We start from the raw sequence: 13,720 nt of genomic DNA on the forward strand, positions 1-13,720 counted from the left end.
ACCTTTCCCCAGTCTACTCTCCTCCTCGACAAGGTGTTAATAAGTTTTAGGCACAGACCTCTTTGGCAAGAGTATTAGGTTAATCAATCAAAAGGTCAGATCCCTTGAAGGCCAGCTAGCTTAGCTTTGTTCCACAGATGGCATCTCCATAACCCCCTATCAGTCATCTTATGTATCTTGATCACCTGGAGACCTGCATGAAACTGTATATATCTCGGTGCCTGATCATCACGGCTACTAAGCAAACAAAAAAGCGCAAAACATGTTCAATAGCTTCGTCTTGCAGATACTATTAATAGTCGTATACATATTGCAAGCATCCGACTGAAAATCCAACCTGAGACTGAGACTCTGCAATGAAATGGATTTTATATTTCAGAAGTTCTTGCGGGACTCTGAAAATACTAAAAATTGTGGAGTTGTATGCTTTAAATGAGTGAATTTTATGGTATGTAAACTATCTGAATAAAGTGCTTTTTAAGAAGTATTTGTGAAAATTAAAATACATTATCTTGGGGTGCCTGGGTGGCTCAGTCAGTTGAACGTCCAACTCTTGAATTCTACTCAGGCCATGATTCCAAGGTTGTGGGATCGAGCCCTGTATCAGGCCCCGTGCTGAGTGTGGAGCTTGCTTAAGATTCTCTCTCTCTCCCCCTGCCCCAGTCCTCCACTTTTGTTCTTTCTCTCTAAAAATTAAAAAAAAAAAATAAAATATATCATCTTGTACAGAAATGATACTCAACATTCTAGAAATAGATGAAATCACTGAGAAGAGAGCCAAAGACAGAACCTTGAGGAAAGCCTACATTTCCAGGAAGAGAGACACAAAAACAGGGAAGGTATAATTACAGATATAGGAAGAAAACCAGAGAAGAACAGTAGCCTAAAATTCAGGCTAATGAACTTCGCTATAAGGAAATTACTAATGACCTTTGAGAAAATAGTTTCCATGCAATGGATGTGTTGAAGAGTGAACTGTGAGGGAAGATGCAGCTGCACATGATCTTGCCAGAAATAAAGTAGGCGGAGGAGAAAGTGTCTGTATGCCTCTCCTCTGTCTAGACAGGAGAGACTTGGGCATATGTGTACCTGGAGAGAAAGGTGAACAAAAGACGGCAGAGACTGAAGGTACAAAGGGCGTAAACCCAATTCCAGCTCTTACTGTGGTCAGAGAGGTTGGTATTTGGTACAGAGCAGAGCATTTTTTCCGTGCTGGTTGTGCTGCCCTTGTCATGTCCCTGCTGGGCCACAGGTACGGCCCCTGCCATGGGCAGAGCAGGGTCATGGGCCTGGCCCAGCTTCCTACGTGAACCCTACTCCTTTTTTACTGAAGAAGGCAAGGCCTAACACAAGTGAGAGAGACACATGGGCGTAACCTAAATCTGCTGTCACCAACGACAGTCATTCCTGAACACTGGTAGACTACTGACACCAGGTGAGCAGGAACACAGCTCACAAGGCTTGGCACACCCAGCGTATGAGTATGCCATTGCCCGTGGCTCAGGGTCACTGCTTCAGTAGTCAGCCCTGTCCTCAGGTCAGAGGTCAGAACACATTTAGTCAGTGCTTCTGAAGCCCTTTCAAGAGAATTCAGCCTCTCTAGGAGTCTCCGAGCAGTGCTCTGACCTATAGGTTACCCTCCTCCCCTCCGGTCACCCCCATATTCAGGGAGGATGGGAACCCAGAGGGAGGGGCGGGAGGAAGGGAGCAGCAAGGAGTGGGGACACTCCACCCATTCAGCCCCCTCCCCACACATACACTGCCTTAGCAAAGGGCTTCTGAGCACTCTCACCAATGTCATCCCTCTCAGGCTCTTCTCCTACTTTTTTTCTTATTTTGTATTTTTATTGTTTTTGCCTTACTGTAGCCGTAATCTAAAAATGCAAAAGGCTAGTTTCATTGTGCTTATAATACAGCCTGTTAGAGCCCTGCATAATACTCTAGAATGTAGCGTTCTTCCCTTTGGGGTTATTAACTGTACCTTCACCTTTTCCTTAATTGTATGTTGGTATTAAATTATATTTTCCCATATCTTTTGGAAATAAAATGTTAGCTGAAAATAAAATTCATTTCCAGTACTTATTTAGAAAAATGTATTCACCGTGTCTTTTCAAGCAGTCTTTGCGAGTTTTGTGGTACATGCAATTTAGGGTACATTTAGTAAGTTGAAGGGTTAAAATACCCTGTGCTGTCGCATATGGCAGTGAGCAGAATCGCAGATGTTGATGATACCACGTAATTAGTATTCTTTTATGTAAATGAAGGCTGTCAGCATGTTACCATAGTGTCTACTCTCTCTGAAGCTGGAATTTATGCCACTTGGTCTCACTAAGACCAGGCAGGATTATTCCACTGTCCTTAGTTAAGAACTGAGAAGAAATCACTATGATGAGGGAGAGAGAAGAAATGGGATTCTCTCCAAAGGAGATTATTTTTTTCCTATTTGGTTTTTGTTGATTCCCCCCGCCTTCCCTGCAGAAGTTTTATTCTGGTGATGTAGTTAACACGTTTAGGATCAGCTAAGAAATTTGCTACAAGAGAACAATTGGAATGCCCCAATTAAAAGACAATCGTATTTTTAAGCTATAGATTTTTGAAAGATGATTGTAATGTTCGGTCATCTCATACAGAGACTTTAAAAAAAAAAGAATGGGATAAATCTAGAAGTTCCTAATTCAGAACAAAGGCATGAGTTGAAGATTTCATTACCTTCTTCTAATTTAATATTTAGTGGCATTAACTATAGTGGGATGCTTTTAAATAGTGATTATGTCTTGTAGTCGAGTTGATTCATATTTTTAAAATAAAACTATGGTAATTAAAGAAGCAATAATATTTTGTCAAGTTTATTTACCCCATGTGTAGACCAATCCAGGGTGTGTAGGACATTCATTTAAAGTTGCTCATCTCCTTATCAATGGAGAACTGTTAAAGCACATCTTATTCTTTGCCAGTTACACTGCAAGTTTAGCTCTGGGATGTTGGGTGTCTGTCACACTGGGTGATGCAGGTTTTAAGTGGAAGTGTTAGGACTATTATGGCCTTTGGGAATTATGAAGGAAAAGGTGTACATATCAGCAAAATGTAAAATAGAATCCTTTACACTTATGGGTGTTAGGCCTGGTTCTTAATCAGAGTATGTATGAGAGGTATGTTAAACCTTGCCTCTCTTGAACGGAGTATACCTGGATTGTGTTCTCTTTATTCTTTATTTTGTATGTTGGTTAAAGTGGCTTTTTTCTTTTGTGTCACTTTTGGGTGGTTTCCATTTCATGGTATGTTTTTTCCCCAGAGAAGCCAGTCTGCCTAGCTTAACTCAGTGTGGTGAGGTACAAGGTAGCCCTGTGTTTTCCTGAATGGATTTACTCTGCCATATGGCAGGTTAGTGAGTTGCCACGACAGATTTGTAATGGGGAAAGGGCTGTGCAGGAAAGGATGTGCGTGATCAGCAGATTTATAGATCAGAAAATGAAATCGGAAGAAAGAATTTCCAGAGTGCCCTTTCCATTTGACAGCTCTTCACGGAGAGGGTGTGGAATGGTTCTTTGGTGTTTTTCTATTTGGGCTTTTGGCTGTTCAGTATAGGCCTTGATTTTGCAAGGCATCAGTGTTCCGAGTGTTGTGTTGCTGGCTTCCTGTTCACAGAGATATTCTCTTTGTAGGATTTAAAGCTGTGCTGAGTTTCATGTGATAAGATCTCTGTAGCAATTAAATTCCTGAAGACACATCAAGGCTCCTGTTGGCTAAAATGGGGATTTGCCAGGTTTTGAGTCATAAGAAGAGGCTATTCAGATACGATTCAGTGAGTACTGAATCTTTCAAAGGAAAGAAAACAAAAAAGCCGAGTGAGCTAAAGATTTATATGTCCTGGTGTATTTAAGTCTGTGCTATCCAGTATTGCAGCCACTACCCATATATGGTTATTTAAATTTAATCAAAATTAGGAGCACCTGGGTGGCTTAGTCGGCTAAGTGTTAGATTCTTGATTTCGTCTCAGGTCATGATCTCTAGGTTTGTAGGTTTGAGCCACATATCAGGCTCTGTGCAGACAGCACAGAGCCTGCTTGAGAGTCTCTCCCTCTATCTGCCCCTCTTCCGCTCTCTCTCTCTCTCTCTCAAAATAAATAAATAAACCTTTAAAAGTTAAATTAATTGAAATTAAATAAAACTAAAGGTTCAGTCCCTTATTCTCACTAGTCACATTGCAAGTATTCAATAGGCACAGGTGGCCAGTTAATACAGTATTAAGCAGCACAGATAAATTATATTTCCATTATTGCTGGAAGTTCTGTTGGATAATTAATGTTGGTCGAAGTAGAAGATGTCGAGAAAGAAAATTCTTTCTTTGATTTCCATGAGGACATCTTCATCCCTATCATTTACTGGATTAGTGCAGTGGTTCTGAGGTTTTAATGCACAAGCGAGTCCTCTGTAGGGCTTATTTTAAATGGAGACTTGAGACCCCTCCCCAGATTCTGATTCATTAGGTTTGGAGCTATGACCAGAAATCTGTACAAATAACAAGTATCCTAGGGAATTCTGATGCTGGTAAGTGGCTCAGAAACTACATTTTGAAAAATATTAAGTGAGGAACTTGAGACTTGCCAGTCTCTTGATTTTGCTTCCCCCTTCGCTCTGTAATTATTGACTTTCTTTTGTGTCCCCAGTAATTGGTTGCAAGCACCATGCATACTCAACTTCAACTTTTGGTTGGTAATAAATAGCAAAAAGAAAATTCATTTATTTACCATCTCATCTTTTTAATATATGTACGTTTTAATTTGGCTGTGCCCTACAAAAAGTAAAAAGAAATGGTTAATTCAGTGCCATTCTGGACTGTGTGGGAAGGTAAGTCTGACAGAACACCTCTGACCACTAAGAGTTGAGTACCCACAAGTTGTGAAGCTATAAAGGGGTGAAAAAAGAAATATAACACATGATCTTCTCACCAAAGAAGATTATATCTAGTTAGGAAATACATCCAGAGACTTACAGGGCACTTAGTAAAACAAATCAATAATTAGAAAAATAATGTAGGAGAACCTAAATCCTGAAAGAACTCAAAGGAAAAGCATGATCTGACTTGATTGAAGATCACCTAGGTTGCTTTCCTTTGTATGACTCAAGGGTTTCTTGTCTAGGGACATGGCCTTTGCCAATCTGGAATGGGCAATAAAAAATAGGAAGGATCTCTCATTTGGTCCTGTGGTATATAGTTGTAGGTTTTAGCAATAGGACAAGGTCAAAAAGGGCATCTGGAAACCAATTAAAGGAACTACTCAGAATATACTGGATTTAAAACTTCTCTGGGTGACTCCATAATCATGCAACTTCATTTGCTCACAGAAATGAAGGTGTAGAAGAAATGGGGTTGAAGGAAGTTTATAGGAGGAAATACCTTTAGGAAATTTAAATATTGGTACTGGCAAAAAAAAAAAAAAAAAAAAAAAAAAAAAAAAAAACTGTCAAGGTTCCAAAGAATAAAGAGTTTTCTTTTAAATTAATTGTCTAGCCTCTTTTCCTTAGAGAAATTGCCCATTGGCAATTTGGAAGAACAATATGGAAGAAGCAATGTTAGGAAGACAGGAAGAAGAAGAAAAAAAGCTCAATATGTTGCCACTATTTTAAAAAGCATTTTCATGTATATCATCTGGAAGATTTGCTTTTTTTTTTTTTCTTTTTTCTTTTTGCTTGATAGTTTGGTTAAACCAGTAGCCACTCCATCACTTGTCCTAAGAGATCTAATTCGGTACTTACATATACTTTTAGTAACGAAAGTAAAAGTTTTCCCACCGTTTCTACAAGATGTACATGTTCTTTTCACATTGTCTTAGTCCCTCAGGGTTGCTATAACAAAAATACCATGACTCGGTGGCTTATAAACAGCAAATGTTTCTCTTAGTTTGAAGGCTGGGATGTCCCAAGATCATGGCACCAGATTCCATGTCTGGTAAGGACTTCCTGATTCACGGCCATAAGACTGGCTTTTCACTGTGTCCTCACGTGGGTGAGGGGTGAGGGAACTGTTTTATAAGGACACTAAAATCCCATTCCTGAAGGCTCATTCCATGAGGGTCAACCCATTCATGACCTGATCATCTCCCAAAGGCCCTGCCTCCTAATACCATCACCTTGGGCAAGGGGCATTTTAGCACATGAATGGGGGTTACACAAACATTCAGACCATAGTGGACATAGAAAATGTTATTTAGATTGGGGTGCCTTGCTGGATCAGTCGGTAGAGCATGCGACTCTTGATCTAGAGGTTGTGAGTTTGAGCACCATGCTGGGTGTAGAGCCTACTACAAAAAAAAAAAAAAAGTTATTTAGATTCAGACTCACAGACTATCTCCTTAGCCAGGTTCTTTGGACCCAAGAAAAGAAAAATGGCACCTTAGGGACACCTGGGTGGCTGAGTCAGTTATGCATCCAACTTCAGCTTAGGTCATGATCTCAAGGTTCATGAGTTCAAGCCTCGTGTCAGGCTCTGTGCTGACAGCTCGGAGCCTAGAGCCTGCTTCAGATTCTGTGTCTCCCTTGCTCTCTGCCTCCTCCCCCCCCCCCCCCCCCGTTCGCACTCTGTTTCTCTCTCTCTCAAAAATAAACATTAAAAAATTTTTAAAGAAAAATGGCACCTTGTACTGTAGAGGACTTTCTCTCTTACCTTTACCTGTCCTGTTACCTCTATTTTGAAATACATTGAAACTGACCTAAGATTGCCTTTACATTTGAGGGTCTTCATCTCTCACTGGTATTTGAAACATTATATCTCTCCTCTCCTGTCCCTTTGTGCATACAACTAGGATCTTGATCAGTACAAGATACAGAGGACATGATCAGTTCAAAGATGGTTCAGAATACAAGTTTCTTTCCCCTGGTGGCCAGTTGGGTGCAATGTGAATGAACTAAGGGTAATGACATTACCTAAGGAATACAAATCAGCCTCACGTAAAAATTAGCTGATATTCGGGAATTTATACAAGCTTAGAAAATGTAAAGATTCGACTTGGTGCCAAGCCCTCCCCCCAAGACAGTATTTTATTTCTTAACTTCCTTCCAAAGGAACCAATTTTGAATTGAAAACTAGTGAGCATTGAGTTGAAAACGGCGGTTGCAAGCCTTTTTCTAGGAAAAGATTTTGCTGAAAGCTCTCTCTCTCTCTTTTCTGGGGCTCTGTCGTGCCAGGTTGAAAGACTGGAGCCTTCTATAAGACATGGATAGATGCAAACATGTCGGGCGGTTGCGGCTCGCCCAGGACCACTCCATCCTGAACCCGCAGAAGTGGTGCTGCAGGGAGTGCGCCACCACCGAGTCGGTGTGGGCTTGTCTCAAGTGCTCCCACGTGGCCTGCGGCCGCTACATCGAGGATCACGCCCTTAAACACTTTGAGGAGACTGGGCACCCGCTAGCTATGGAGGTCCGAGATCTGTACGTGTTCTGTTACCTGTGCAAGGACTATGTGCTCAACGATAACCCCGAGGGGGACCTGAAGCTGCTCAGAAGCTCCCTCCTGGCGGTCAGGGGCCAGAAGCAGGACCCGCCGCTGAGGCGCGGCCGGACGCTGCGGTCCATGGCCTCGGGCGAGGACGCCGTCCCGCCGCAGCGCGCTCCTCAGGGACAGCCGCAGATGCTCACGGCTCTGTGGTACCGGCGCCAGCGCCTGCTGGCCAAGACGCTGCGGCTCTGGTTCGAGAAGAGCTCCCGCGGCCAGGCGAAGCTGGAGCAGCGGCGGCAGGAGGAGGCGCTGGAACGCAAGAAGGAGGAGGCGCGGCAGCGGCGGCGCGAGGTGAAGCGGCGGCTGCTGGAGGAGCTGGCCAGCGCCCCTCCGCGCAAGAGCGCGCGCCTGCTGCTGCACGCGCCCCGCGCCGCCGCCCCGCGCCCCGCCCCGCCGCGCGCGCCCGCCGGGGGCCGCCCCCAGCCGCGCCGCGCGCCCGCCATAGCGCCGGGCGTCACGGGCCTGCGCAACCTGGGCAACACCTGCTACATGAACTCCATCCTGCAGGTGCTCAGCCACCTCCAGAAGTTCCGCGAGTGTTTTCTGAACCTCGACCCTTCCCAGACCCAACAACTGTTTCCCAAGGCCCCCAACGGGAAGGCTCCGCTCTCGGGCAGGCCGGCCGGCAGCTCGGCCACCGAGCTGACGGCCAGGAGCGACCGGGCTGAGTCGTGCGAGCGGGAGGGCCTCTGCTTCAACGGCGGGGCCTCCATCAGCAGGAGCCTAGAACTCATCCAGAACAAGGAGCCGAGCTCGAAGCACATTTCCCTCTGTCACGAACTGCACACCCTCTTCCGTGTCATGTGGTCCGGCAAGTGGGCCCTGGTGTCACCCTTCGCCATGCTTCACTCCGTTTGGAGCCTGATCCCCGCCTTCCGGGGCTACGACCAGCAGGATGCGCAGGAATTCCTCTGTGAGCTGTTGCACAAAGTGCAGCAAGAGCTCGAGTCCGAGGGCACCACGCGCCGGATCCTCATCCCCTTCTCCCAGAGGAAGCTCACCAAACAGGTCTTAAAGGTGGTGAACACCATATTCCACGGGCAGCTACTCAGTCAGGTAGGTTGGCCCACCCTGACCCCTACACTGCCCATCGCACTGCAGGGAGGCTTGCTGGTTAGAGTTTGGGCTTCCTGTGAGTGCCTCCCACAGGTTATCTGGGCGGACTAGGGTAGCCAACATTTGCTGTAATTACGCATAATGGAGGGTGGCCATTGTACCTTTCATTGTGCTGTACGTTGTGTTGGCCTCGTTGGGGAACTTGCCTCCTCTTTCTGGGCAGGTTTTTGATTGAATTTGCCATATCGTTTCATTTTCAGTGAATGTCTTCAAGCTTTAATGACAATATAGGTAATATCTCATTGTTATAATTAAGTACCCATTGTTGGCATGCCATCCCTAGATCAGTTTCAGGAAACTGAACAGGTTGCCTATAACCCTGGTTCCACCCTAGTTTGAAAGAGCATTCTTCCTTCCAGGACATGCTTTACATAAAAGGAAGGGAGGTGGCTAGGAGGATGCCCAAGGCCTAAGCAAGCTTCCCTCCTGTTCCTCATTACCTCTTCTTTTCTGGATTGTTAGCATGTAGGGACATAAGCCAAGACTCATAGATAGAACTTTGTGCAGAAAGAATTTTTAGAGTTAAAAAACTGGACAACTTAAGAGATTGAGGTGAAACTTCTACATTATGCTACTGAGGTTTGTGTCTTGGTGTTTTACAGTTTTAAAAGAGTGATGAATGGGATGGAAGAGAAGGTTTATTTAGGCTTTTTTTTAGCATGTGAAAGGGGAAGTATTTATGGGCACTTCCTCTACACCCTGAGGGTCCACAGGAAGAAAGGTGCATCGGGAAGGTTATGGGGGAGAGGAGGTCTAATAAGGTACCCTGAGGCTCTTTGAATACAAGGATCTGTGTAGGGATACTGCAAGAAACAAGGGCAAAAAAGAGAGGCAAGTTGGAGTGGGTGGAAGGAGCAAAGTCTGGATGAAGAAGTTGTGAAGATGAGAGAAGCAGACAGGAATCTGCCAATTCTCTATCTCAGACCAATCTGTGAATGATCCCATGATAACTATTGGTCTGTACTACCATAGCATTGAATGGTAGAGCATGCTTTGGGAGAAGAGAAGAGAGAAAGGGGAAGGTAATAATAACCTGTGCTGTGTAGTTTATCAGTTCCAGCTAGCATCATAGTTAGCAATGTATACCAGAAGTAATATGCTCTAATGCTCTTAAAGTTATTATTTTAGTATTACAGTGAAAGATTTTTTTGAAAACTACACTTAGTTTTGGTAGGTTATGTGTTTTCTGTAAATCGAGCAAAAGTGTATGTGGGAAGCATGGAGATTATATAACCTGTGAATCAATCTTTTCATTCTAGGTCACATGTGTATCATGCAATTACAAATCCAATACCATTGAGCCCTTTTGGGATTTGTCCCTGGAATTCCCTGAACGGTATCACTGCATAGAAAAGGGGTTTGTCCCTTTGAATCAGACTGAGTGCCTGCTCACTGAGATGCTGGCCAAGTTCACAGAGACAGAGGCCCTGGAAGGGAGAATCTACGCTTGTGACCAGTGTAACAGTGAGTGCTGGGAGGTGGAAGTGGAGGGGGAGAGGTGGGTGTGCACCTGAAATATCAATTTAAGATGCTGCTTTTGCCCTTTTCGTCAAAAGTAACAATGATAATTCTGAGTGGTTTTAAAGCATCTTTTAAAGATTTTTTTTCCTCCCATTTTCCTGAAAACAAGCATGTTGACGTCGTCATATGTTAAAAAACAAAACAAAACCTAGGTGTTGGGCTTTCTTTGACTCCTGCTGTGATTGACATTAGTTGTTATCTTGGGAGGCATTGAAAGGGATCCTGAAATGGGGACTCTAAGAATGTTAGTACTTGCTTCCTAGTGCTACAAGGGTCCTACTTAAATTCATGAATATAGATTTGACAGTTCTTATTTCATCTAAAGTCAGGTGGCATAGCCTGTGTGAGGGTTACGGTATCAGAAATGTGTATTTTTGTACCGAATTTGTAGATTTCAAGTCTGTCAGAATTGATGCTAAAGATTGGTAGGAGACCAAGAAAGCAAGTCGTAAGGTGCATCAGCTTCATGGTTACTTTCTGCATTTGTTTTCACATGCCTTCACATGCCATGCATTTGGGGAAGTGGGGGAAGGAGGTCATAAAGTATCTCTGCCATGGCTCTAATTTAAAGTGGAACTCTTTCCATGTAGTTACGTAGACATCTGACGCAGACCTCCTTCTGTCTTGCCACACTAACACTCAATGCTTTTGCTAACCCAGCACATACAGAGGGAATACAGAGCAAACTTGGAAACTCATGTTTGGGTTTTTTGGCATGTCAAGATTTGGAAGCTAAAATTAATGGATTGTGTACATATCTTGAAATCAATTTGCAGCCATAAAATAATTTGGACTACAAGTTTTGGGAACCACAATCTTATGATGACCCTTCTTAGTATGTTTGCATATCGTCTTTAAAATAGTAAATAGTGGGAAACATGTTGCCCCTGAAGAATCAGAACAAAAATCAAAAGTCATACTTGATATAATTTATTTTTTTTTAACTTATTTTTTTAACTTTAACTTATTTTTTTTTTTAACATTTATTTATTTTGAGAGAGAGAGAGAGAACACATGAGCAGCGGAGGGGCAGAGAGAGAGGATGAGAGAGAACCCAAGCAGGTTCTGCGCTGTCAGTACAGAGCCTGACATGGGACTCGGTCCCACGAACCATGAGATCATGACTTAAGTGGAAATCAAGAATCAGACATTTCACCAACTGGGCCACCCAGGTGCCCCCATTTTGCCATTTTAGAATGCTGTACTTGGTTGACTATAGAGTCACCTGCCCTGTTCCTCATTGAGATATAAAGATAGTGACCTAAATTATCTTATTAAGAGCAGTATCTATTTGGTTTTCTTTTTTTTTTTTTTTAATGTCTATTTTTGAGAGAGAGAGTGCAGCAGGGAGGGGCAGACAGAGGGAGACAGAATCTGAAGCAGGCTCCAGCCTCCAAGATGTCAGTACAGAGCCCCATGCGGGCTCAAACCCACGAACCACGAGATCATGACCCGCGCCTAAGTTGGACAGGCAACTGACTAAGCCACCCAGGTGCTCCCTATTTGGTTTTCTTAAGATAGTGATTCTTAAAGCTTCTTACTTGTAAGGAACAGACGGATGTTAAAAGCTGAACTTCATCATTCTCAGACATGATAGATTAGGTAAGAAATATTTTGTATTTATTTTTGCAAGAAAGGCATGTTTTTCTGGTTGCCAGATGTGCCAATTTCCAGGATTTCTCTAGGCGAGTTCAAATAGGGAAGGGAATCTATGGCGAAAGTACAAGATGTATTTTTGTTGTTTGTGAAGTTTCAAAACTATCAGTCTTCTCCCTCTCTATGTGGCCAGCTTAATCAAATGGAGACAGAACTGATCAATCTCCGTTGAATCAGTCATTTCTTTTTCTTTGTGAATTTCATTTTAGGGAAACAAAGCCAGTTTCTATATTGTGTTCATCTTAGCTCACATACTCCCTCTGCTGAGAATGGCAGTCGCTGCCAGGGTTCCCAGGCAGAGCTGCAATAATTTTTGAAAATCTGCTGGTGAATCAGAATGTAAAATAAGGCCAGGCCCCTCTTTGGATTCTTTCTGTTCATGCCCCTACATGTCATGACCACCAGCCCTAGTCAAAGGTCCTATGGCACGCTCATTCTGCTGCAGTCTGTTGTGAAACCAGCAGCTTCACATCCTGTTGTCACAGGAAGCTCTGTGAAGCGTCATCTGGCTGTGATCTGCTACCTTTCATGAATGGTATAGGTACAACTTAGAATCAGATGTCTGGCTCTTCAGACATTGAGACCATGATAGCTCAAAAACAATTAGCAGGCACCAGAGTGGACCACTAATTTTATATTCCCATCCATTCACCAGTCTAGTTAATATAATAACTGAGTGGTTGTCTATAAGTGGTTTCAGAGAAGGCTTCTGATGGAAATTAAGAGAACTTTATTTCCATGGTTTATTTGATGTGATGTATTATTTTTTTAACATTTGTTTTATTTTTTGAGAGAGACAGAACACGAGCGGGGGAGGGGCAGAGAGAGAGGGAGACACAGAATGTGAAGCAGGCTCCAGGCTCTGAGCTGTCAGCACAGAGCCTGACACAGGGCTCGAACTCACAAACCGTGAGACCATGACTTGAGCTGAAGTCGGACACTTAACTGACTGAGCCACCCAGGTGCCCCTATTTGATGTAATTTAGAAATGCATTCTCCTCGGGGTACCTGGGTAATTCAGTCAGTTGGGCATCCGACTTTGGCTCAGTTTCTGACTTCAAGCCCCACGCTGGGCTCGCTGCTGTCAGACTGTCAGCACAGAGTCCACTTTGGATCCTCTGTCCTGCTCTCTTTGCCCCTGCCCCGCTTGCACTCTCCCCAAAATAAATAAATATTAGAAAAAAAAAAAAAAAAGAAATGCATTCTCCTCACAATTCAGTAGCTTCAGAAACAAAATTAGAGTCTGAGCACTGGTTCTGCTTTGGACTGGATGAATTTGGCCAGCCTGTCCACCTTGTCCTACATGTCCAGCAATGTGCTTATCCAAGAAAATGTTTCAAAAACTAGGTATAGCATAAAACTATAAAACCAGCAGTTTCTTTTCTAAATGTTTATATATGCCACAAACAAATCATGCTGAAAAAAAGAACCTGTTAAAATATTCTGTCCTGGGATGCCTGGGTGGCTCAGTCAGTTGAGCATCCGACTTCGGCTCAGGTCGTGATCTCATGGCTTGTGAGTTCGAGCCCCGCGTCAGGCTCTGTGCAGACAGCTCAGAGCCTGGAGCTACTTTGGATTTTGTGTCTCCCTCTCTCTCTGCCCCTCCTCCACTCACACTCTGTCTCTCTCAAAGATAAACAAACATAAATAAACAAACAAATATTCTGTCCTTTGGTAATCCTGTATCATCTTACGTTTTTTCCTAAGCCTGAAATACATGCATTATTCCCCATTTCACAGGAGAGAAAAACGGAAGATAGAGTTTTGAATGGCATAAAACCACCTGTGAGCAGGAAACAGAATTAGACCTACCTGAGGAAAACAAAAACCTTTAAAAATTACATTTTGGTGCATCCTAATTTAAGTTATAAGCCCATATATAAAGGCACAGAACCCCAACATATGCATCTACTCTGTGTGCCTATTGTTGCA

General features: G+C 43.5%; 1 protein-coding gene across 13 annotated transcripts in view; it reads left to right on the forward strand.

Annotated features, from left to right (window-relative positions):
* USP49 (ubiquitin specific peptidase 49) overlaps nt 1-13,720 on the forward strand; it is a 104,489-nt gene that overhangs the window by 71,381 nt on the left and 19,388 nt on the right. For all 13 annotated transcript variants that reach the window (XR_008298612.1, XM_053222803.1, XM_053222807.1 and 10 more), the window contains 2 exons: nt 7,186-8,551; nt 9,871-10,075. Coding sequence is in view for 12 of the 13 variants with exons in the window: in XM_053222803.1 (XP_053078778.1) it covers nt 7,214-8,551; nt 9,871-10,075 (1,543 nt within the window). In the remaining variant the exon portion in view is untranslated. The remainder of the gene's footprint in view (nt 1-7,185; nt 8,552-9,870; nt 10,076-13,720) is intronic.

The sequence above is a fragment of the Acinonyx jubatus genome, chromosome B2 (genome assembly GCF_027475565.1).
Source record: "Acinonyx jubatus isolate Ajub_Pintada_27869175 chromosome B2, VMU_Ajub_asm_v1.0, whole genome shotgun sequence".
NCBI classification, from domain to species: domain Eukaryota; kingdom Metazoa; phylum Chordata; class Mammalia; order Carnivora; family Felidae; genus Acinonyx; species Acinonyx jubatus.